At 37.7% G+C, this 27,119-nt stretch overlaps 1 protein-coding gene across 3 annotated transcripts in view; it reads left to right on the top strand.

The window, feature by feature from the left end:
- The first annotated feature begins 8,951 nt into the window (after positions 1-8,951).
- Positions 8,952-27,119, top strand: part of TMEM184C (transmembrane protein 184C) — a 52,908-nt gene continuing 34,740 nt past the window's right edge. Inside the window, exons 1-4 of one of the 3 annotated variants that reach the window (XM_077139871.1) lie at positions 8,952-9,360; positions 9,558-9,777; positions 21,524-21,654; positions 21,745-21,781. In XM_077139871.1, the coding sequence (XP_076995986.1) occupies positions 9,329-9,360; positions 9,558-9,777; positions 21,524-21,654; positions 21,745-21,781 (420 nt within the window). In that variant the 5' untranslated portion in view covers positions 8,952-9,328. Of the gene's footprint in view, positions 9,361-9,557; positions 9,778-21,128; positions 21,355-21,523; positions 21,655-21,744; positions 21,782-27,119 lie in introns of those variants that run through there. The other 2 variants (XM_077139870.1, XM_077139872.1) reach the window with 2 other exon arrangements.

Below are 27,119 nucleotides of genomic sequence, written 5' to 3'. Positions count from 1 at the left end.
GTCATTTACATGTATAACTTACCGGTACCTTCTGGGCCAGCTTGGGTCAGGCCTAGTGCGTGGCACTTCCATTTTAAAATGGACTGCCTAATTTTATGGTTCAATAATCAGATAATAGTTCATTTGCTATGGTGCTTAGGTTGTGTGGTTATTTGGAGTCCCAGGATGAAGAACTACTTTGCAAATAAAGATTAATTGGAGCACGGCCCTCCTCCAGAATCCTAGGAGTCTGCTCTAGGACTCACCAGTCCCCATAATCATCTCTACTGTGACACACACCTTCCATTGCTATTGGATATGCTAGATCAGAAGGCCCAAGTGGCAGGCAGCTTACATGGCAGCTTGGGGACCTGCTGCTGAGTTCATTCTTACTCCAGGACCCAAGACTGGTAGCTTATGGATAATCTCACAAATGGGTTAGTATGCATGCCCAAATGTGGTACGTGTTGTTGTCAAAATCCAAAGAGGCCCATCAAGCCTCATGCTTCTTTCTTCATGGTGGATGGTGCAAGGTACTACAAATTCACTCTCTCTTCAGAAGGAATTTCCTAATATACCCCAAACCACTGAACTCCTTGAAACTTCACTAAGCAGCAGGGCTCTGAACTTTCACAGTTATCTTCCACTTTCTAGTATATAACTTTTCTACTTCCTGCTCACCAGGCTCAATTAAAATAATATCATCAATGTAAAGGACTGTAATGGTCTGTAAAATATAATAAAGATAATCCCTTCTCTCTGCTATGCAAATGTAAACTGCTTCTAATTTTGCCCACTGTTTGGGATAGGAAAGAATACATTTTCCAGGTCAATAGTTGCATGCCAGGTTGCAGGGTCTATGGTTTGTTCCAGTAACTGTCCTACATCTAATACCCTAGCTGCAAATGGTATCACCACTTGGATAGGTTCACACTAATCTACTATCATTTTCCAAGGCCCATCAGGCTTTTGCTCTGACCAGACAGAAAGTTTTACATAGATATAGTAGGACTTACTTACCTCTGAATTTCCAAAGGTTTTTATAGCAGTAGTAATTTTTAAAATGCTCCCAGAAATGTTGCTTACCATTTACTACCTTGGTGTATTGACTGGTGTTTAAGTTTGCAAAAGCTGCTAGAATGCAATATACCAGAAATGGAATGGCTTTTATAGAGGGGATTTATTAAGTTACAAATTTACAGTTCTAAGGCCATGAAAATTTTCAAACTAAGGCATCCAGATAAAGATACTTTGACTCCAAAGAAAGGATCGGATGGCATCTGATTTCCTCTGTCATGTGGGAAGGCACATGGCCAGTATCTGCCAGTTCTTCTTAGTTTCTCTAGGGCAATTCTGGATTTCTTCTCTTGGCTTCCCTTGCCTCTCTCCAGGTTCTGGCTTGCTTAGCATCCCATGGAAAGGCACATGGTGACATCTGTTGGGCTCTGTTTCCTGTTTAGCTTCTGTTGGCTCTCCCAGCTCCTGGTGTCTCTAGTTGCTCCTGCATTTCCAAATGTCTGTGTCTAGGCATCTGTTCTGTCAACACTCCCAAACATTTCCAAATGTCTGGATCTGTATCTGAGGTTTCTCCAAAATGTTTCTCCTTTTAAACTACATTAGTAAACTAATTAAGACCCACCTTAAATGAATGGAGTCAGATCTCCATCTAATCAAAAGGTCACATCCATGATTGGGTATGTCATGTCTCCATGGTAAGAACCTAATCAAGAGGTTCCATCATAAATAGGTCTGACCCCACAAGATTGGATCAGGACTGAAAGCACATGGCTTTTCTGGGGCATGTAACAGTTTCAAACCAGTACATGTGGGAAGAGTCCCAGGGGTTCCCCATGAAAGGAAAATTCCTTTCATGATAGTCCATTCAACACAGAAAAAGGAACCAAAATGGGTGCTCTGCCATATACCAAGTATATAAACGCATATGGATATATGTATATGTATTTGTAAATATATATGTATTTGTATTCCCACCATATCTTCTGGGTCTGGAATAATCCACAGGATGGGCCCATAGTCCCACTAGACCCACTGTTAGACGAACTTGGACCAAAACTTCATATAATACCTGACATTGATAAGCCTCTACTTGTTTTTTAACATTTTGTTTTGAAATAATTTCAAAGTTTCAAGAAGGCTGCAAAAATAATAGATATTATATATAAGCTCCACCCAAATACCCATATTTACCAACCATGAGCATTATGCCACATTTGCTATATCATCCTATCTATCTATCCATCCATCCATTCACCTATCTATTTTCTGAACATTTGAGAGTTGGTTGCATACTTCATGCTCCTCTAACACTTAACACTTCACATATTTCCTAAGAACAAGAGCACTCGCTTATGTATCACCTTAAGCACAGTTAAGCCCCTACTTGGACTGGTGAACTATGTTGATGTTTTGAGTCTCTGGTAGACCAGTGTAAAGTCAGAACCGGTATATAATTGTCCCCAGAATGTCTGGGCATTTTCCTTTCCCCAGTGTACAGCCCCCTGGGTAAACAGCTCCAGGTGACTCCATGGAATGCTTGGGAGGAAATTCACTGTCGACACCCATGGCTGCATTGCAGGGTCTTTCCTCAAAAGCACCTGGCCTCCACCTCCTTTAGGGGATTCAGGTCTGTGAACACGATTAGGTTGGGAACATGGTAAGAAGCCATGAATCCTAACAATAGTGTCTAGTTGGGTTTTGCCTAGCAGACCTAGATGTATCCCTTCTATTATACCAGAGAAAACCTGTAGTAGGCTGTCCATTTATTTAATTTCAAAATATCCCTATTACTATTCCATTTGTGTAACTCATTTTGGTAACTGCACCTAAACTTGTCTTTGTCGGTTAAGTATCACCATCTATCCTCCACCTCATCCAGAATCCTATTATCCCACTGTAATCAGAAAAATCCAACTCTGCAGTATTTCCCACTCTCTTCTCCGAATGGCAGAGAAGAACCACCAGAAAGTTGTACCACCCCCCAAGGCTTGTTGAAAAGACTGTCCTCCAGGCACTCCTGGAGGGTACCATTAGGGTGGCAGGACTGCTTGCTAATAACAAGGAATCAAATTAAGATGTTGTCACCAGTTTCTTAGCAATGAATCCCAGAATGCTGCCGTAAGAAGATTACAACTGTGCTGGCCGTCTCACTTCTGTCTTCTAAATATCAGGCAAGTGCATCTTACTGAAGGGACTCAATCAGTATTCAAATCTGAGCTGTAAGCAATCTGGAAAATGTAGTTTCTAGCAGGGTAAATATGAACCTAGCTAAAACTCTTTTACTATGGCAGAAGGAAAGAACAGATTTGAGAAGGAGGAGTAGTCTTCCACACTCAGCTCTCCTCCTCTACTTGTTTCTTCCCATCAGCACGTAAACATGCTCACAGATGGTTGTGGTGGAGGTGGTTTTTTTTCATTTGGGGAGGAAAAAAAATTTTCCCTCATCTCAGATCTATGACCTCCTTTAACCATTCCTATCTCTTATCTTTTATAATTAAATATTCTGAAATAATTATCTTCAAAATGCTTATTTATAAATATAGAAAAAGTCTAAGTTTTTGTATATTGATATACAATGTACTGAAAACTGTAGAATGACTGAAAGCTGATGGCTCTATTTTTCGGGATCAGGTATGTTAGAATATTGCATGCTATCTCCTGCCCCAACCAAAGATGTCCATGTCCTTCCCAGAAAACTACGAATGTTACCTTGCATGGCAAAAGGGATTTTACATATGTGATTAAAGTTAAAGACCCTGAGATGAGGAGATGATTCTGGATTATCTGGGTGACTTTAATCATATGGATCCTTAAAAATGTAAGAATAAAGAAGGGATCAGAGAGAGACATGACATGAAAGGGACTCTACTCACTGTTGCTGGCTTTGAAGGTGTAGTAACCATCAAAGGTGATCCAGTAAGGGGATGACAAGCCAAACAAAGTGGACATCCCTTAGAAGGTGGGAAGAGTCCTCAGCTAACAGCCAAGTTAACAGGGACTTCAGATATGCCACCAACCAAAATGAGCAAGAACACAGACTTTCCCTGAGACCCTCCAGAAATGAACACAGCCCTGCTGACACCTTGATTTTAGCGCTCTGAGATCCACATCAGACTCCTGATCCCCAGAATGAGATAATACACATGTATTATTTATCTAAACCACTACATTTGAGGCCTCAGGTTATAGCAGCAAAAGAAAACTAACACACCAGTGTGACGGTGAAGTTCATGTGTCAACTTGGCAAGGTTACGGTATCCAGTTGTTTGGTCAAGCAAGCACTGGCCTGATTGTTACTGTGAGGATATTTTGCAGACTTAACTCATCAGTAAGTTGACTGCATCCATAGCTGATTACATGTACAACAAGTGAGGAGACTGCCTTCAACAATGAGGGACATCTCATCCAATCCATCGAAGGCTTTAAAAGAGGTGATAATTTCAGCAATCAGAAGGAAGAATTACCATTTCTACTTCAGCCAGCCAGCTTCTCCTGGGGAATTCATTTAAAAACCTTCATTGGCGTTCCCAGTTTGCATCCTGCCCTAAGGAATTTGGACTTGTCTCTCAGTTACATGAGACAACGCTTATAAATAAACATAACATTTACAGATATCTTCTGTCCTTTCTGTTTCTCTAGACAACCCTCACTCATACAAAAAGGCAAGGTACTTTTTCCCTTTATGTTTTCTTCCTTGGGGACACTAATTACAAAACCAGGGTCCCAGAGAATATGGAGAAGGACTTCAAAAAATCTAGCTCCTGGGACAATTGCCTGATTCTTATATCCTGACCAAGAGATGGTTCTAGGGAAAGTGTCAAGCAGCAAGGGATTAAAAAAAAAAAGACAGTGCTCTCCCAAATGAGCAAACTAGAAACCACAAATCATTAGGATTATACTATAGAAGCAAAAACGTCTAGTTCTACCTACCTCTACACAGTAAAAATGTTACATAAATAGAAGCATTGATTTCACTGGCCCAAAACTGGTGAACCTTATTCAGAGATATGCGTATACAGAACATATATTTTACCATGCAAAACCAGATTGTCCCTTGTGGTAGTTTGAAGCTGTATGCAGCCCAGAAAAACATGTACTTAAATCTAATCCATTCCTGTAGGGATAAACCCATTGTAAGTAGGAAGTTTTAATGAGGTTACTGTAGGCAAGGTGTGACCCACCTCATTCAGAATGGGTGTTAATCCTCTTACTGAAAGCCTTTATAAGAGAATGACATTCAGCCAGAAAGAAAGCCACAGAAGCTGAAATCAACGAAACTCAAAAGAGAGCAGATGCCATCACATGCCTTGCCATGTGGCAGAGAAGCTAAGGATTTCCAGCAATTAGTCTTTGGACAGAAAGTATTGCCTTGATTTCGACATTTTTCCAGCTTCAACCATAAGCAATTTAATTCCCATTATTTACATTACTCCCAGGGGTGGAAATCTCCCTGGCAACACAGGACAGAGCTCCCAGAATAAGTCAGAACCCAGCATCAGAGTATCAAGAAAAAAGACATCTTGACCTAAAGGGGAAAGAGAGAAATGAGATAAAATAAAGTTTCAGTGGCTGAGAGATTTCAGAGTCGAGAGGTTATCCTGGAGTTCATTCTTACGCATTATATAGACATCCCTTTTTAGTTCATGGTGTATTGGAGTGGCTGGAGGGAAGCACCTGAAACTGTTGAGCTGTGTCCACATAGCCTTAATTCTAGAAGAGGATTGTATAACGATATAACTTTTACAATGTGACCGTGTGATTGTGAAAATCTTGTGTCTTGATGTTCCTTCTATCCAGGGTATGAACAGATGAGTAAAAATATATGGATAAAAATACATAAATAAATAATACGGGGGATAAAGGGTAAAATAAATTGGAAAGATTGAAATACTAGTGGTCAATGAGCAGGAGGGGTGAGGCGTATGAGATGTATGAGTTTTTTCTCTTTTCTTTTTATTTCTTTTTCTGGAGTGATGCAAATGTTCTAAAAATGATCATGGTGATGAATACACAACTAAGTAATGATATTGTGAGTAACTGTACACTACGTATGGACTGTATGTGTGTCAAGATTTGGCAATAAAAATATATATTTTTTAAATTCCCATTGTTTAAGCTAACCTATTTCATTGCATTAATTTAAGCAGCCTAGGAAACTAAAAACCTCTTTTATCCTACCTATGTAAAACTTTACAGGACATGCACTTATGAGTTTACAGGCAGTTGATAACCCGAAATATATGAGATAAATAGAAGGTACAACCCAACTTCCAGAGACAGCTTCAAAATACATTTGAAGAAGAAAACTATTCTCCTATACTAGGACAATATTCTCCCATGAATTCACTACACCGCATGCAAAGCGGTGTATGCATAGCCTTCTTTCTATGGGAATCAGCATAGTCTAGCATCCAATGTACAAATAAGTGGCATATTAATTTTTTAAATCATCAATGAATTTATTTCAGTATAAAATTATTTTCCATTCTCATTTTTTATAATACACTAAACCTTTTTCCTGACCCGAAACCTTTTTTCCCCAATTTTCTTAATTATCTAGCTTGAAACTGTTACTTATTTAAAGTTATTAAGGTTTTTCATTCCTTTTAGCTTATAACGTGATATTTCAAAAATGTCATTGAAGTTGGTCTAAAAATAAAACATCAGCTGAGATAAGGGGAAAAAAACTCAGCAGATCAAGCTAGTGAAAAGTTCTTCTAGTGAGTAATAATTTATAGAAAAGTTAATTTATTATTTACTATGCAAGTTGTTTGCACCATTCACAGTAGTCACTTCAGTGACAAAAAACAGCATGTACTACTAAGTAGTATCTAGTGGCTTAAGATATTTTGTCATCTTTCTTGTGAGGAAACTAGAGAGCCTTATAGTAATTAATCCAGTAATTCTAGTAAATCGATCCTTTGAAAATGAGGGTAAATGCTCTGTTCATTTAAATATTTATTTCAGTAGTTAAAACAAAGAGCCTTTATAAAGAATCACCAATAAAAAAGTTAAAACACTGGGAGAACAATCAAAACCATTCCTGTCAACCCTAAAGAACACCTAGTGCTCTACCTGAGATTCTACAATGATTCCATGCACTATGATTACTTTCCAGAAACCTACAACCTCCAGATGGGTTCCTAGGCCAGGTAAGTCCTGAATCTAGAGGGCCCAGCCTCTCCAGAACATCAACTAGTTCCATCTCTCTATCCCATTTTATTGAAAGCCCTTTCCAACATGAAAAAGTTAGAATGGGCATAATCCAAACAACCCTCAGGATTGGTAGGAAGATCAAAGGAGAAGGTAGAATAACACAGAAGATAGGATTTAACAATCTTTAACTGTTAAAGATAATGCTGAATCATTATCTTGTTATTTCTTTCAGTCTCCAGTGTCTTGGAGCAGCCAGAAGGAAAAACCTAAAATTGTGAAAAACCCACACCAAACTCTGAAATCTGTTCCATAACTGTTGCGATGTGCTTTGATAGTTAGTGCTCTTTCGTATATATGTTATTTTTCACAATTAAAAAAATATATATTGGGAGTACAATCTGATTCAATAATGTATAAATTAAAAACTGTATACAAGGAAAGCCATCAGGAATTATTGCTAGTCAGGAACTAGAAATGAGAATAGAATCTTAGATGAAACAAGGAGCAAGACCAAAAAGAAAGGTAAGTGGAGGTCAGAAGTAGGAGTAAAACATCTTGGAGGTAATTAAAGCTCTTGAGAATGCTGCACTGAATTCACAGAAGCAGCTTGAGATATTTTAAAATTTTGAGGGAAATACAGGAACAATTGTCAGACACCATATGAAATTCTATCATCAAGTTTTTTGGGCCTAATTACTTAATAAATAGAACTATTAAATATTTATTTGGTCCGGTAACACTGTGGAAAAATCACCGAGATACCAAGGGCATCATGAAATGCGAAAGTTTCCTTTGCCATATGGGTATACAAGGGTTCAAAGGACACGTTCTGCTCGAAATAAAATCAAAAAAGCCTATCAAAAGTGAAAAGGAAAAGCACCTCCAGCTTCCATACTCTTAACCACACATGGTAGTTTTTTCTTTCACTAAATCCTGGCTCTAAAGTTAACCCTTGTGCCCTGTTACTCCAAATTTACTGCAGGATCCCTTTTAAATCAGTGAATCTTCTCCTTACTCAACAAAAACAAACGCAAGTAAAATCATGATTTGTCCATGCTATTTTGGGGACGTTTTCCAAAAAAAGTTAGTGTGAGAAATTCAAATAAACTTAGTTACTACTTTCCTAGTAAAGAAATGAATGTACTCTGTGCTAAGATTCATTCACCAAGTTCAGTAACAGCCCATTTAGAAACGTGACACAAAGATATTCGTATATCTAAATGAGAAACAATCAATCGTTTGCTCTATAGATTTAGCTAAAAACATTAAGCACAAAAAACTCCTTTCATCAGAGGTAATGTCAACTTTTTGAAAGTCAACCTTGTGTTTTTTTAACTCAAGTTCCAAATGCGGAAAGGACGTTTCAGTTTCTAAAATTAAGTTTCTGAATTTGCACCTGCTTCTAAAATTAAGCTATCTCTTGGAAGATCCTTCCAGAAACTACAGAGCAGCCTACCCCAACATTCTAGAATTTGAGAGACAACTAGGCCGGCGTCCCGCATTCCTCTCTGCCTTCTTATTTCAGCTGCCTCCAGAATCCACTTTCAGAGAAAATCGGAGATCTTTTGAGCAGAAAACTGCCTTTTCTCTTCCAGTACAATTCGAAAGGAACTGCCGTTACCACTCAGGCTTTCTTTAAACTGCAATAAGGCTAGTAGAAAATTGTAGCAGCTGCTTCTCAAGTCCTCTCTAACTGTTCCTGACGCTTCTAGAATCTTTCTGAAGTGAGATTGGGTTACCACGGCAGCGCCTCGTACAACTGCCAATCACTTCACGTGCAAGCTCACAGCCCCGCCCCCACCGATGACCAATCAGAAAATGAAATGTGAGCCGGATGGGGCGGGTCTTGCTTGGCACTGACGGCGAATTACCTCCCTCAGACCTCGGCATCGGAAGCGGAAGAGAGCGGAAAGACCGGGTTAGGCCTTGGGTTTTGCCATGGGGGCAGTCCCGTGGAACGAGTAAGGAATCCTGGGTTCCTCACGTTTGAGCCCTCGCTTATTTTCTGTCCGGAAAATCGGGCGAAGAGACACTTCGAAGGAAGAAAGCTCAACCCCCAGAGAAAAGAGCGAAAGGAGGAAGCTCAGTCCCCAAAGAAAAGAGCGAGCGAGCGCAGCCGGACTGTGTGGAGGGTCACTAGAGGCCGGTGCTGGTCGGCATCGCTCTCCTCGAGACCATGGTGCAGGAGGAGCTCAGGGCGATTCCCAGGTGAGGGCAGCGGCTCCATCCGGGAGTTCTGCCGTAGAGGATCAGGGTAGATGCGAGGTGGGGAAGAAAGGATGCTGCCCGCACAGCTTCCTGGTAGCGCTCTGAGTGGCCGCATTTGCGGCACCATCAGAAAGCACAACTGTCCCCGACAAGGCGGCTCGAGCTGCTGGTAAAGTCCAACAGTTCTTTCTCCGTAGTATGCGAATTGACAAAACATCCAGAGCGGAGGACACCTCTTCACAATCTCCTTCGAGCTCTTTTTCCTTACTACGCGGACCAGATTTATGCGAAAACATGCCTTGCACTTGTACTTGGAGGAACTGGAGACAGTGGATTCGACCTTTAGCGGTGGTCATCTATCTAGTGTCCATAGTGGTTGCTGTTCCCCTGTGCGTCTGGGAATTACAGAAACTGGAGGTAAGAGGGTCCTGCACCGTCGGCCTCAAGCTTCTTCCACTGCCCTGCCCATATAAGATGGGGAAAGTCAGCCCTCCTCTATTTCTGCCCGCCCCAGACATGGCATCCTGAAAACCAGCCCCTGTGAATGAGAGCCTAGTTTTAGGACCTAAACCTGTCTGGTTTCTTGCATACTGTTTTATAAGTGTACCACAGATGGACGTAGGACTGGTTCAAGGAAATAGTTGGGGTATATTAAGATAGCTGCTTAGAAGAGCACTGTTGCAAGTATTCACTAATTCCTTGAAAATAAGGTGATTTTGATCCTGAGATCTGATCTGTTCAGATACTGGATTTACAACTGGATCAAATAAACTACCTTCAAAATTATATATTGAATTTTATTAGCTTTTAACTAGCGTTCTGAATCAAAGTATTCTAGTTGGTTCAGCTTTATTTGAAGCATTTGAAATTAGCTCTCAGCCAACAAAGGTTTTGCAAAAAGTTCCTTGTATTTTTTTTTCCCTAGTATATCTTTTGATGTCATATTCTTATTATGACATCAGTAATGTACTGCAAGCAGCCTGGAAGTCCCTAAAATAAGATGTATACTTTTTTAAAAATTGTATAATGAACTTTAAACTTGAAGTTAATTAAAATGAGAAAGTACTTTCACTGAAAAATGCCTATTTAGTAAAAGTGCTGTTTACACCTCCATGGGTCTTATAAGCCCCTTTTTATTGTGGGAATGATTTTTGCGTTGTTAAAAAAAATGTACTTCATGTGTATTTGTGTTTTGTATGTTCACTAAATTCCTTTTTGCTGATTTTCCTTTACTGGCATGGCATAGTTCATGTTGTTCTTTTTAATGGTAATGTAACATTCTACTACATTAAACATTTCCTGTTTGTTAAATACTTAGATTTTTTTTCACATAATTTATCTACCAAAATTCAGCCCTTAACTTTTTTTTATACAAATAGGGTTTTCCCACTTTAGAGCATTTCCTTGGAGTGTGATTTGGAAACTGCTTTCATCGTTAATAATATGTATAATATCTCTTAGTTGTTGGTTTCAACTCTAGTTTAAAGTGTCACTAGCTTTTATAAAAACTAGTCTGAGACAATAAAAAATTTAAAACAACTAGATTTGTTTTGCATGAAAGGTTGTAAAGGTATCCTGCCTTTTTTTTTTTTATTATTCTATTCCAAGAAACACTTTCTTCAACATATATAATAGAAATACTAGTTTAAATACCGGTTTTAATTTTTCTGTACCCCACCATACTGGTAAATACAGTACTTGTGTACCATGTACATCTCATTATTATTTAGCATCTTATATAATGGGCCGTCCCTTTTGAACTGAGATGTCAGTATGACTAAGTAAGCAGTCTTTGACTCCATGGAATTATCCTTATTGTTTGCTTTTTCCCACACCCACACCTAAGTTTTCAGCAGATTAGGTTGATTCTAGTTTCAAAACATATTTAGATTTTAGAAATTAATTTGACCATATCTCATTGTCTCCGCTTATAACACCCTGAGCCAAGCTGTTAACCTGTCTTGACCATTTTCAACACAGCAGCCAAACTAATCCACGTAAAGCATAAGTCTATTCTCTCCCCAGAGCTCTCCAGTCACTCCTAGCCCAGCATAATCTGACACTATCCCCACCACCCCTCTCCTCTGAATTTCTCTCCTCAGTTCCTGGGTTTCTACCACATGGGCTTAGCTCACATGCCAGGCATGCTCCCCCATTTCATGGCCTTTGTACTAAATGTGCCTTCTTCATGGAATCCTCTTTCCCAGATAGTATTCTCATTCCTTTACCTCCTTCAGGTATTTACTAAAATGTCACCTAAGTCATTTAAAATTGTAAGCTTCCCCTTCCCAACACCTTATTTTTAATATTTCTTATTAGCCCTTGTGACCATCTCATATAATATATAGTTTACTTATTTTCTCTCTCTCCTTTGCCTCAAGTGTCTGATACTTGAATTAATAAATTCGTATTTTATTTAGGAATGCCTACAGTGTTCAGTGATGGTAATTAAATGTACAAATTTTTTAAAATTACTTAATATTTTAGTTCCAGGAATAATCAGGCTTTGTATTGTATGGTCAATGATATAAACATGGCACTTAACTTCATGGAACTTAGTGGTGGAGACAAACACAACCGTTAACAGAAACAAATTAATAAAATAAAATTGTGTAAAATGCTATGGAGGAAACTAAAGCAGGTCAGAGAAATTAATAGAGGCAGGATGATCTTTCTGCACAACTTCAAAAATCTATTCTAGCTATAGGTATGTCAAATATGCAGCTGAATACGCAAATCTAGAGCTCAGGTTTGAACTGCAGATGTAAATATGGGAGTTGTCAGAACATACATGGTGTTAGAAAGACATGAGAATGCTTGAAATTATAAAGGGTGTGAAGAAAAAGCCTTGAACCTACTACTGAACATTTAGAGGTGAAGTGGAGGAATAAGAGCTTAGAAACATGAAGCACCTGCGAATGGGAGAATGGGGAGAGTGGAATGCCAAAACGTTATGAATGAACGTGAGGCCAGGTCCCCTTAGAGAACAACCCTGCCACATTGCCAAAAAGTTATTCTGTAATTCTTTCCAGGGGAGTGTTTTTAAGGACAAAATAATGAACATTGCCCATTGGTGCTGAGAGGGCCATTGGTTTTTCACAAGACAAAGGTCACAGGCAAGAAAAAAAGGTCACTGGTGATCTTAGTAAAGGTTTCAGTGGTGTTGTAAGGGCTGGATCATTGGAGTTGTTTAAAGAATATCAGTGAGGTGAAGAAATGAAATCTGGTTTGGTTATGCAGGCAGATTTGTGGGGTTTTTGTTTGTTTGTTTTGAGGAATTTGGGCCCTGAAGGGAAACAGAATGAATGACTTAACAGGTGGAGTGAATTGTACAATTAAAAGAAGACTTTTTTTTTCTCATTTTATTTTATTTCGTTTTTAGGGTTAGAGACACTAATTTAAGAATGTCCCTAAAATTGAGGTATAATCTTAATCCTTTTTAAAGCACTACAGTATAGGAATTAACCTCTTTTTATAGACATGAAAACTGAGCCCGAGAGATGTTAAGTGACTAAGTGACATTGTGCGAAATGCTCTACGTATACTATCCTTATTCTCTTCATCATAATTCGCTAAATAAGTTTCTCTTATCTAAAATGCTTACCACCATGCCCAGCACATAGCAGGTGCTCAATAAATCCTGTATACTGTTATTATTATTAAAATATCAGCATATTGCATTGGAGCAGCAATTCTTTTTTTTAACATTTTTTTGTGTGAAAAATATCATATATACAAAAAAGCAATAAATTTCTAAGTACAGTTTAACAAGTAATTATTATATGACACATTTTAAAGTTTGGTATTGGTTACAGTTCCATGATTTTTCATTTTTAATTCTAGCTGTTCCATGACACTGAAGGCCCAAAGAATTATCAATATATTGATTTAGCTGTCATATTCATTTGTTAAATCCTATCTTCTCTATTATACTCTTCCTTCTCTTTTTTTTCTTTTTTGTAAAAAAATAACATGTACGAAAAAGCAATCAGTTTCAAAGTACATTGCAACAATTAGTTGTAGAACAGATTTCAAAGTTTGATATGGGTTACAATTCTACAATTTTAGGTTTTTATTTCTAGCTGCTTTAAGATACTGGAGACTAAAAGAAATACCAATATACTGATTCAGCTCTCATACTCATTTGTTAAACTGGACCTTCTCTATGTAACTCCACCATCACCTTTGATCTTTCTCTTACTCTTTAGGGGTATTTGTTAATGATACCTCTTTTAGTCTCCAGTGTTTCTATAACTAATTGTGGTGCTGTGCTTTGAAATTCATAGCTTTTTTGTATGTATGTTATTTTTCACAAAAAAAAAAGAGGAGAAAAAGTCGATTGTGAGTATAAAGTATTTAAGCCCTCTAGCTTCCTATATTCTGGGGCAGCTAGAAGGAGAAATCTGAGAGGATCATATGGTATAGTCCATGACAAACTCTGGGATCTGTCCTGTAACCACTTATTGAAGAGTGCTTTGAAAACTATTGCTTTTTTATTTTTTTGCTTTGTATATATGTTATACTATACAATAAGAAAGTTTTAAAAGCTTAAAAAAATAACCCTTATCTGATACATGGTTTGCAACTATTTTCTCTCATTCTGTAGGTTGTCTTTGCACTTTCTTGATGATGTCCTTTGAGTCACAAAAGTTTTTAATTACAATGAAGTCTAATTTATCATTTTTGTTTTTGTTGTTGTTTGTGCTTTTGGTGTTATATGTAAGAAATCATTGTCAAATCCCAGGTCGTGAAGATATCTCCCTGTCTTTCTTTTATGAGTTAATGGTTTTAGCTCCTATATTTAGGTCCTTGATCCATTTTGAGTCAGATTTTGTGTTTATATGAGGTAGGGGTCTAACTTTATCCTCTGAGCGTGTGAATAACCATTTTTTTCCAGGACCATTTGTTAAAGAGGCTGTTCTTTCTCCATTGTATGTATTTAGTAAGCTTGTTGAAAATCAATTGGCCATAGAAATGTAGGCCTACTTCCGAACTTTCAGTTCTATTCTATTGGTCCTTCTATTGTGTTTGTCCTTCTGCCAGTACACACTGTTTTGATTATTATAGCTTTGTGTTAAGTTTTGAAATTGGGAAGTATGTGTGCGCCAACTGGGCTCTTCTTTTTTCAAAATTGTTTTGGCTCTTCAGGTTTGCAGTTCTGTATGAATTTAAAGATTACCTCTTCTCTTTCTGCAAAAACAGGCTGCTGAGATGTTTTTGATAGGGCATTATATCTATAAATTGCTTTGAGTAGTTATTGACATCTTCCGTGAACACGGGACATCTTGCCAATTATTTAGGCTTTCTTTAATTTCTTTGAGCAGTGTTTTGTAGTTTTCAGTGTTCATGTCTTTCACATCTTAGGTCAAATTTACTCCTAGATATTTTTTAAGATACTACTGTAAATGGAGTTGTTTTCTTAATCCTCTGTATTTCTAGCAGGTAGAAACACAGTTGATTTTTGCATGTTGATCTTATACCCTGCCACTTTACTCAATTCATGTATTAGCTCTAGCTTTTCTGTGGATTCCTTTGGATTTTCTGTATTTGAGATCATGTCATCTGCAAATACAAATAGTTTTACCTCTTTCTTTCTAATATGGATTCCTTTCATTTGTTTTTCTTAATTATAGTATATAATTTTTGTTCCATTTATTTATGGACTGCACATGCAAAACACTTTACTTTTTTATTTATTATGGTAATATATATAATAGAAAGTCTCCCATTTTAAGCATTTTTAAGTTTACAATTCAGTGGCATGAGTTATACTCACAAATTAAAGCTTTTCATTACCCCAAACAGAAAACGCTATGCTCATTAAGCAATAACCGTCCCTCTCTCCCTTTCCCGTGGTAGCCTCTAATCTACTTTCCATCTCTACAAATTTTGCTCACTCTAGATATCTTAAGTGAAGTCACACAATATTTGTTTTTTTGTGTCTGGCTTATTTTCAGTTAGTGTGTTCTATTTTGTTTTGGTTTTGGAGGTTAGGTTTGTTCGGTCATTTTGAATGTATTTAGACACATATTCTCTTTTGATGTTATATTATCATCCCAAATTCTTGAGGCTTTAATCCTTCTGTTCATCTGATGACTCTTGCTCATGGTGGATTGTTTTATCCTGTGATTTGTGATTAGCAGACAGACAGAAAACTGAAATACATTTTTCAGAAGGACAAATAAAGGGTTGAATATACATCATCTCATCATGTTTCTGCTTTCTTTTACAGAACAACTCTAGCTGTAATTTAGCGTCCATTTCTATAGAACCACTTTTAGGCCATTTCTTTCCTGATTCTAAATGATATTGAGACCAGACTGTTATAGAAGTAAACGTTTTCCCTCATACGCTGGTTTGTTTTTTGTTTTTGTTTTTGTTTTTCAAAATACAGCTCAACTACGTCATTTTAATGAATTTCAGTAATCAGTAAGCAACTTGATGAATACAAATGCAGTAACACACTAACAATTTTTAAGACACTTAACACTTAATATATATTTAAGTAACATACCAATTAATAGCTAGACCAAACCCACCAATTAACAATTAAACAGACATTAAACACTTACTGTAACTAAATAACATGCCAGTTAACAGTTAATTAATCAGGTACACTTAATTTATTAAATGCCAATTAATTGTTGTCTGACTTATTTTCCAGGAGTATGCTTCAACAAACAAACTCAGGGCATGGTCTTAAACCCTGTACAGACAAACAGTTCAGGACCTTGAAGCCCACACAGAATGATAACCCAAAAACAAAAATGTGGAGAGGTCAGACCAAGGGAGGTCATTTTGACAGTGGGACTCAGCATCCCAAGCCCAGGTCCCAGAGAGACTCAAACCACCATGCTAATTTCTCCATCCACTTTTACCTTGATGATCCACTCATCCAATAAGATGTCTAGACTTTGGAACTTCAGAACTAGAAATAATTTTTTCTTTGTTGCTTTTTTTTTCCCGTACTACATGTCCTTTTCTTTTTCTTTTTCCTTTTTTTTTTTTTTTTTGCTGATGTTTATTATATATTCACATACCATGTAGTCATCTAAGGTGTCACAATGTTACTATATAGCTGTGCATTTATCACTACAACCAAATTTTTTTGTGAAAAATAACATATATTGAAAAAAGCAATAAACTTCAAAGCACATCACAACAGTTAGTTGTAGAACAGGTTTCAGAGTTTGATATGGGTTACAATTCCGTAACTTTAGGTTTTTACTTGACCTGCTCTAAGATACTGGAGGCTAAAAGAAATATCTATAATGTTCAGCAGTCGTACTCATTTGTTAAATCCTACCTTTTCTGTATAACTCCACTATCACCTTTGATCTTTCTCCCACTCTTTAGGGATATTTGGGTTATGCCCGTTCTAACTTTTTCATGTTTGAAGGGGTTGTCGATAATATGGGATGGTGGATGGAACTAGTTGGTGTTTTGGAAAGGCTGGGCCCTCTGCAGTTCAGGGCTTATTTGGTCCAGAGACCCATCTAGAGGTTGTAGGTTTCTGGAAAGTTACCCTGGTGCATAGAACCTTTGTAGAATCTTATATAATGCCCTAGGTGTTCTTTAGAATTGACATGAATGGTTTTGGTTGGGGTTTGGCATTGTAACAATGTCTAACTGAAGCTTGCATAAGAGTAACCTCCAGAGTAGTCTCTCGACTCTATTTGAACTCTCTCAGCCACTGATACCTTATTTGTTTGCCACTTCTTTTTCCCCTTTTCATCAGGATAGCATTGTTGATCCCACAGTACCAGAGCCAGGCTCATCCCTAGGAGTCATCTCCCATGCCACTAGGGAGACTTTCACCCCTGGATGTCATGTCCCATGTAGAGGGGAGGGCAATGATTTCACTTGAGAATTAGGCTTAGAGAGAGTAAGACCACATCTGAGCAACAAAAGAGGTCTTCTGTAAGTAGCTCTTAGGCATACCTATAGGTAAGCTAAGCTTCTCCACTACATATATAAGCTACACAAGAGTAAGCCTCAATATCAAGGGCTTTACGTATTGATTTGGGTGCCCCTAATGTTTGGCACTGTATCAGGGGTTTCTCCAATGGCAAAGTTTGATAGTTCCATATTTTTTCTCCCATCCCTCAAGGGACTTTGCTAATACTTTTTGATTATCTGGTTAATGTACTCTGGAATCTATCAAGACATTACATTAATTTATATAGGATTAAAGGCTCTCATTCTTATTCTGGGTTCTCTGTGTTTCGATTGTTCAGATGATGTATCCTGACAGCTTGAGTTAGATTGAATATCAGAAAATTTAGGTTCTGGACAAGATACACCTTTCTTCACTTGGCCTCAAAGAGCAGATGAAGTTCTAAAATAGAGACAATGTCTTCCTTACCCTGTTTTCTGAATTACCTTAATCCCGACCTGATCAGCTTCTTTCTTATCTCTAAATACCAGGCTATACACATATAAAACAGCCTCTCAAAATCCAGAAATAACAATTATCACTCCAGATTAAATGTGACCACTATAAGAGCTTACAGTCTAGGCCCCTGTTTTCTGGTAAGTATTTTCTAAATGAGACCATACAATATTTGCTCTTTTGTTTCTGGCTTACTTTGCCTCACCAAATGTCCCACAGGTTCATTCATGTTGTTGCATGCCTCACAACTTCATTCCTTTTTGTAGCAGCACAATATTCAACCATATGTATACACCATTGGTTCGTCAGTCTACTTAGTGCATCCTTCAGCCACCTCCATTCGTTGGGCATCATGTATAATGTCCATCATCGGCAGTCCATCAACACCATCAATTTTAGATAATTTCATTGTTCCCAAGAGAAACATAACCAATAAATACACCTTCACCAAATAGAAAATTCAAACCTTCCCTTAACTCTGTCCCTCCCCCCATTATTTACCCCTGGTGTTGCTGTGTTAATGTTGATCTTTTTTCTGTTAAAAATTGCCCAGAGCATACAGTAGCAGTTTTCTCCCTATACCCTGAACTTATTCTTTGTACAAGATTCATACCTATGCAGTAGTTCATGCAAGAAACTATTTATATTTGCACTGTTAATTGATGGGACACATGGGTCTACACAACCCCTTTCAATCATGTTCACCTTCAATATGGTAATGTAACTTAGAGACCCACTAGTAAACCACCTTCACTTTTAGCTCTTCCCTTACATTTAAGTTCAACCTTATTAGCTAACCGTTGACCCATCTATAGCTTCCATGTATCTCTAGGTTCCCTATATTCTATAATATAAGCCTCTGATTTCACCTTTCTCCTAGTCAGAAAGGTGGAATCATATATTATCTATCCTTTTGTTTCAGGCTTATGTCACTCAACATTATATCCTGAAAGCTTATCCATTTTGTTATGTGCTTCAGGATGTCATTTCATCTTATTGCTGCATGATATTCCATCATATATATATATACACCACATTTTGTTAATTCACTCTTCTGTTGATGGGCACCTGGACTGTTTCCATCTCTTGGCAATTGTGAATAATGCTACTATGAACATCAGTGTGCAAATGTCTGTGTCACTGCTTTCAACTCTTCTGGGTGTATACCTAATAATGGTATTGCCTGATCATAGGGCAACTCGATATTTAGTTTTCTGAGGAAGCACCAGACTGACTTCCATAGTTGCTGTACCATTTATACATCCCCATCAGCAGTGCATAAGTGTCCCAATTTCATCACATCCTCTCAAATTTGTAGTTTTCTGTTTAATTGCAGCCATTCTTATAGGTGTATAGGTGGTATCTTGTAGTCTTGATCTTCATTTCCCTTATAGCTAATGAAAATGAGCATCTCTTCATGTGCTTTTTAGCCATCTATATTTGCTCTTTAGAAGAATGCCTATTCATGTCTTTAGCCCATTTTATAATTGGGTTGTTTGTTCTTTTGTTGTTGTATGTATACAGGATCTCAAACCTTTATCTGATGTGTGATTTCCAAATACTTTCTCCCATTGAGTTGGCTGCCTCTTCAGCTTTTTGACAAAGTCTTTTGAGGCACAAAAGTATTTAATTTTGAAGGATTCCCATTTATCTATTTTGTCTTCTGTTGCTTGTGCTCTGGGTGTAAAGTTTAGGAAGCTACCTCCTAGTACTAGGTCTTCAAGATCGTTCCTTACATTTTCTTCTAGGAGCTTTATGGTACATAAATAAGCTGTATTTAGTTTTTGATCCAAGTTGAGTGAATTTTTGTATAGGGTGTAAGATAGGGGTCCTCTTTCATTCTTTTGGCTATTGATATCCAGTTCTCCCATGCCCATTTATTGAAAAGACTATTTTGGCACAGTTCAGTGGATATGGAGGCTTGTCTTTGATGCTTTTCAAAGTGCCAAGAGAGTCTGGAGTGCCAGCAGAACAGAGAAAACCCAATTGCCAAGCCACTAAAGAAGGTCTAGGGGCTGCAGAAGGCTCAGTTATCACATTTACCTGTCTCAACAGGGCTCCAGAACCTCTAGCAGTTGGCCTCCTTCCTTCTTAGGACCTTTCATCCCATCTAGGTCATCAAATTTTTACTAGCATAAGGCAGTAAGTTCTCTGGCCAGCATGCTCAAATGACTAATTCTTGAGACACCAGGGTTTCTAAGAGAGTTTATTGCTAGGCAAGTCACCTATACCTCATTCTACCATTTTCTTACACACATACTCTGCATGAACTTTATAATTAGATCACCTCTAATTATAACATCCAGGGCCCTATGCTTTTTATTCTAAACCCTACCCATCTTTTTCGCTAATGAAACTATCAGAATCACTGTAGTTTGGAGAAAGATTTTGGGCCTATAGGATATCTCCTCTCCTACTGTGCACCTAGTAATAAACTTTTTATCTCTTTGAAACCCCATTGTCTTGGGAATTGGTTATTGAGTGTGTCGAATACATGGCAATTGTCTGGTAATATCATGATATAGTAATCATAATCATTCCCTAAATCCTGATTTCTTGGTTACAGTTCTCCCTTTCCTAGGTACAGCCCTACAAGGGTGTCCTGGCTTTTCATTTCTGAATTTTTAATTACTGGGACTCAAGGCCTTCTGTTCTGTTCTTTTAAACTCAGGACCCTAGGTTACTATGACTAATAATTTCCCAGGCAGCCACAACATTAACTCACATTCTCTGGTTTTTAGTTTCTTCTGGGATCTAGAGCTTAACCACCACCATCATCCCCTTCATTTTTCTTATTGACTTAATTGTGCTTTCAAAAATAGTTTGATCACATTTTTAGTAAGTGTTAACATTTTAGCCTGCTCTTTTATCAGAACCAGGAGTATTCCTAGCTAGTCTATAACAGTGATTTTTCTAGATGTGCTGGTTAAAGCAAGGGTAGAAGTCATATAGTATCCCTAGAAAGTCCCTTTCTTTATCTGTTATGCCAAATTTAGCCACTGATACTTCACTGAAGAGCCTTATTTGATAACCACTAGTCTATTGGAGGGGTCAACAGAATACAATGTACAGTTTTTGTGAATAAAGTTTTAATACAGCTACACTCATTCATTCATATATTCCCTGTAGTTGCCTTTCATGCTGTGAGGGCAGATTACATGGATATCATGTGGCTCACCAAATCAAAATATTTACTGTCTGGCCCTTTATTTAAAAAATTGCCAATCCCTGGTCTGTTAGATCCTTCTGAAAATTAAAAAAAAAAGCATTACAGTTTTTACCATGAATTTTGCCTCTTCTTAACTTAATATAAAATTCGAAGAAAATTTAGATAGATTTTTAACTTTCTAAGCATAAAAGCAAAGGAATAAACCATTAAAATTTTAAAAATTTGACTTGCAGAAAATTTTAAAACTTTTGTGCATCCCAGAATACCATAATCAAATATAAAAGGCAAATGACAAACTGCGGGGCAGGGAAGAATGAAGCGATGTGAATATTTTTAATGCATGTAAAGAGCATTTACAAAAGGCCCTCTGAGAAAAACTGCTCAGCCCCATGAGGAAAATTGACCTCCCCCCTTCCAAAATAGCATGAATAAGGTATGTATTAAAGAAGAAATATAAGTAGCCATTAATTATGTGGAAAATGTTCAACCTTATTAGTGATCAAGGAAATGAAAATTTCAGAAATAAAAATATTTTATTTAGATCTTTAATTTTAATAGTGGAGAATATATATGAATATGGGTTTTTTTGTTTGTTTCTTAAGGTTGGAATACACACCAAGGCTTGGTTTATTGCTGGCATTTTTTTGCTGTTGACTATACCTATATCTCTCTGGGTGATACTGCAGCACTTAGTGCATTATACACAACCTGAACTACAAAAACCAATAATAAGGTAAATCTTAATATATTTTCACTCTATTAGTGTTGTGTTGGCTTTTTTAAATTGTAAAATGTTTTAAATTTATTTTTGTTTTTCAAATAGGATTCTTTGGATGGTACCCATATACAGTTTAGACAGTGTAAGTATGTTTCATTTTATCTCCTTAACTAAGAACATGTTAGATGATACTAACTATACTTACAGAATGCTTAAGGTAATGAAAGTATTTGGCAATAAAGAGATTACTAAGAAAAATTAAAAAGTCATCATCCACTGATAATGAATAAAAAACAAAACTGTTTTTTCCCTATTCTTTTTAAAAAAAATTTGTACTGATAAAACTTAACATACAAACATTTCACACTTAGAGTACAATCAGTGAATCACAATATCACCACATAGTTGTGTGTACATCACTGTGATCATTTTTTTGAACATTTGCATCACTCTGAAAAAAGAAAAACTCATATCCCATACCCCTTACCCCTCCCTCTCATTGACCACTAGTATTTCCATCTACCCAATTTATTTAACCTTTATTCCCCCTATTATTTGTTTATTTTTTTATCCATATTTTTTACTATCTGTCCATAACCTAGATAAAAGAAGCACCAGACACAAGGTTTTCACAATCACATCATCACATTGTAAAAGGTATGTCATTATACAATCATCTTCAAGAAACAAGGCTACTGGAACACAGTTCTACAGTTTCATGTACTTCTCTCTAGCCACTCCAATACACCATAAACTAAAAAGGGATATCTATATAATGCGTAAGATTAACATCCAGGATAACCTCTCGACTCTGAAATCTCTCAGCCACTGACACTTTATTTTGGGTCATTTCTCTTTTCCCTCTTTTGGTCAAGAAGATTTTCTCAGTCCCTTGACGCCAGGTCCTGGCTCATCCCAGGATTGCTGTCCCATGTTGCCAGGGAGATTTACACCCCTGGGAGTCATGTCCCACATAGAGGGAAGGCAGTAAGTTCACTTCCTATGTCGGCACAGAGAGAAAGGCAACATCTGAGCAACAAAACAGGTTCTCTGGGGGTGACTCTTAGGCCTAATTTTAAGGAGGCTTAACCTATCCTTTGAAGGAATAAGTTCCATAGGGACAAATCCCAAGATCAAAGGCTCGGTCTGTTGATTTGGTTGTCCCCACTGCTTGCGAGAATATCAGAAATTCTCCAAATGGGGAAGTTGAACATCCTCTCTACCCAATCCCCCATGGGGACTATGCAAATACTTCTTTATTCACTGTCCAAATCACTCTGGGATTTATCAGGGTATCACACTAACCTGGACAAACCAACAAAATCTCATGCTGGGAGTCTGATCCAAGATGGTGGCTTAGCGAGGTGTGGGATTTAGTTCTTCCTCCAGAGCAGCTAGTAAATAGCCAGGAACAGTACATAGCAACTGCTGGGGCTATGTCAGTGACCATACACACAGTGTACCCCAGTCTGGACCAGCTGGACTGGCTGCAAGTCCCCCCAGAACCATGAGTTCCCCAAGCCGCGGCAGCCGGCACCCCTCCCCCACAGGCTGCTACCCAGAAGGGTAAGGAAAGAGGTTTTACTAGCAGCAGGGGTTGAGCACAACCAATTGCCAATTGTGGAATTGATTAACAAATTCTGACTACTAAAAATAGGCCCCCAGCTCAGCTAAACCTCCAGTAAAAGTGGAGGTTGCTGGTTTTTGCCCTGGCGCAGAGGGGTCACGGCTGACGGAAAAAGAAAAAACAACAGGTTTTTTTGGATCTGAAAAGGTCTGTGCCCTGCAGGAAAAGAGGGGGTACATAGGACCTGGAGATACACAGAGCAGCGTACCAATTTAAGCTCTTGATTGGCAAACTCGAGGAATGGGGTCCTGCTCTGAAAAGGATTTTTCTTTTTCTCTTTTGTGGCTATGTTTCTACGGATTGATTACTCTTTGTATACAGCTGCAGGGCTTCTCGGGCTCCACTGCCTCTTTGTATACAGCTGCAGGGCTTCTCGGGCTCCACTGCCCCAGGCATAGAAAGAAACAGGCTTGTTTGAGAGCTTCTCTGGAGCCTGGGCCTTCCCCAGGAGAGGGGTAGGGTCCAGCTCAGGTGGAATCACTCCCTCAAGGAATTCAGACCCCAGGGTCTGGAAAAGGGAAGCGATTAAAGTCAGCCTACAACCTCTCCTCTGTCTCCACCACACCCCAGCAGGGAGAGTCTGCTGAAGTGAAAGGTACTGCATCACCTTATGCTGGTGGGACCCATAGGCAGAGAAGTACCACATACTGGGCAGGATAGGAAAAACGCAGAGTCCAAAGACTTCATAGGAAAGCCTTTTAATCTACTGGGTCTCACCCTCAGGGAAAACTGATGCAGATGACTCTTTCCTCCTGATAGGTGACCAGTTTGGTCTGGGAAAATCTGAGTGGGGTCTATACTACCTAAGTAGACCCTCCTAAGGGGTAGGGGAAAGGTACCATACAGGCAAGAAACAAAAAAACAAGAACTGAAAATTCTGATCTATTAAACAAAACCTAAGCTAGAGGACTAGAATAAGCTGAACTGAATGTCAAAGAACATAAACAACAAAGTCATCCAGCAAGAAAATCCTAGGAAAAAAAAAGTGAAAGCAATATCCAGAATAAACTAATTAAGGTAATTAAATATCTAGACGCCAGCAAAAAATAACAAATCACACCAGGAAAATTGAAGATATGGCCCAGTCAAAGGAATAAATCAACAATTCAAATGAGATATACGAGTTGAAACAATTAATTCAGAATGTTCAAACGGACATGGAAAATCTCACCAAAAATCAAATCAATGAATTGAAGGAAGATATAAAAAAGGCAAGGAATGAACAAAAAGAAGAGATGGAAAGTCTGAAAAAACAAATCACAGAACTTATGGGAATGAAAGACACAGTAGAAGAGATGAAAAAAACAATGGAAACCTACAATGTCAGATTTCAAGAGGCAGAAGACAGCATTAGTGAACCGGAGGATGGGACATCTGAAATCCAACAAGCAAAAGAAAATATAGGGAAAAGAATGGAAAAATATGAGCAGGGACTCAGGGAATTGAATGACAACATGAAGTGCACGAATATACATGTGGTGGGTGTCCCAGAAGGAGAAGAGAAGGAAAAAGGAGGAGAAAAACTAATGGAGGAAATTATCACTGAAAATTTCCCAACTCTGATGAAAGACTTAAAATTACAGATCCAAGAAGTGCAGCCTACCCCAAAGAGAGCAGATCCAAATAGGCATACTCCAAGACACTTACTAATCAGAATGTCAGATGTCAAAGAGAAAGAGAGAATCTTGAAAGCAGCAAGAGAAAAACAATTCATCACATACAAGGGAAGCCCAATAAGACTATGCGTAGATTTCTCAACAGAAACCATGAAGGCAAGAAGGCAGTGGGATGATATATTTAAGATACTGAACCAGAAAAACTGCCAACCAAGAATTCTATATCCAGCAAAACTGTCCTTGGAATATACGGGGGAAATTAAAACATTTGCAGGCAAAAATTAACTGAGAGAATTTGTGACCAAGAGACCGGCTCTGCAAGAAATACTGAAGGGAGCACTAGAGATAGATAAGAAAAGACAGGAGAGAGATGTGTGGAGAAGAGTACAGAAATGAAGATTATCAGTAAAGGTAAAAAGAAGAAAAATGAGATATGACATATAAAATCCAAAAGGCCAAATGGTAGAAGAAAGTACTGCCTGTACAGTAATAACACTAAATGTTAATGGATTGGGAACTCCCCAATCAAAAGACATAGACTGGCAGAATGGATTTAAAAACAGGACCCATCTATATGCTGTATACAGGAAACGCTTGTTAGACCCAAAGATAAACATAGGTTGGGAAAAGATATTCCATGCAAATAACAATCAGAAAAGAGCAAGAGTAGCTATACTAATATCTAACAATTTAGACTTCAAATGTAAAACAGTTAAAAGAGATAAAGAAGGACACTATGTATTAATAAAAGGAACAATTTAACAAGAAGACATAACAATCATAAATATTTATGCACCAAGCCAGAATGCTCCAAAATACACAAGGCAAACACTGAAAAGAGAAATAGACACATCTACCATAATAGTTGGAGACTTCAATTCCCCACTGTCATCAATGGACAGAACATCTAAGAGGATCAATAAAGAAATAGAATTTGAATAATACAATAAATGAGCTAGACTTAACAGACATATATAGAACATTACACCCCACAACAGCAGGATACGCCTTTTTCCCAAGTGCTTAAGGATCATTCTCAAGGATAGACCATATGCTGAGTCACAAAGCAAGTCTCAATAAATTTAAAAAGATCGAAATCATACAAAATACTTTCTCAGATCATAAAGGAATGAAGCTGGAAATCAATAATAGGCAGAGTGCCAGAAAATTCACAAATGTGGAGGCTCAACAACACAATCTTAAACAACCAGTGAGTCAAGGAAGAAATTACAAGAGAAATCAGTAAATATCTCGAGGCAAATGAAATGAAAACACAACATATCAAAACTTATGAAATGCAGCAAAGGCAGTGCTAAGAGGGAAATTTATTGCTCTAAATGCCTATATCAAAAAAGAAGAAAGGGCAAAATATCAGGAATTAACTGTTCACTTGGAAGAACTAGAGAAAGAACAGCAAACTAACCCCAAAGCAAGCAAAAGGAAAGAAATAACAAAGATTAGAGCAGAAATAAATGAAATTGAGAAAATAATAAAAACAGAAGCTGGTTCTATGAGAAAATCAATAAGATTGATGGGCCCTTAGCAAGATTGACAAAAAGAAGGGAGAGGATGCAAATAAATAAGATCAGAAATGGAAGAGGAGACATAACCACTGACCCCACAGAAATAAAGGAAGTAATGAGAAGATACTATAAACAACTTTATGCTAATAAATACAACAATGTAGATGAAATGGACAACTTCCTAGAAAGGCATGAACAACCAGCATTCACTCGAGAAGAAATAGGCAACCTCAACAAACCAATCACAAGTAAAGAAATTGATCAGTCATTAAGACGCTCCCCAAAAAGAAAAACCCAGGACCAGATGGCTTCACATGTGAATTCTACAAATATTCAAGAAAGAATTAGTACCAATCCTGCTCAAATTCTTCAAAAAAATTGAAGAGATGGGAAAGCTACCTAACTCATTCTAAGAAGCCAACATCACCCTCATACCAAAGCCAGAAAAAGATATTACAAGAAAAGAAAACTACAGACCAATCTCTCTAATGAATATAGATGCCAAAATACTCAACAAAATTCTTGCAAATTAAATCCAGCAGCACCTTAAAAAAATTATACACCATGACCAAGTAGGGTTCATCCCAGGTATGCAAGGATGGTTCAACATAAGAGAATCAACTATTGTAATACACCATATCAACAAATCAAAGCAGAAAAACCATATGATCATCTCGATTGAAGCAGAAAAGGCATTTGACAAAATTTAACATC

This window comes from Tamandua tetradactyla, chromosome 22, assembly GCF_023851605.1.
Source record: "Tamandua tetradactyla isolate mTamTet1 chromosome 22, mTamTet1.pri, whole genome shotgun sequence".
Taxonomy (NCBI): domain Eukaryota; kingdom Metazoa; phylum Chordata; class Mammalia; order Pilosa; family Myrmecophagidae; genus Tamandua; species Tamandua tetradactyla.
The sequence above is the reverse complement of the archived record's forward strand: the minus strand, read 5'-3'. Positions and strand labels throughout refer to the sequence as shown.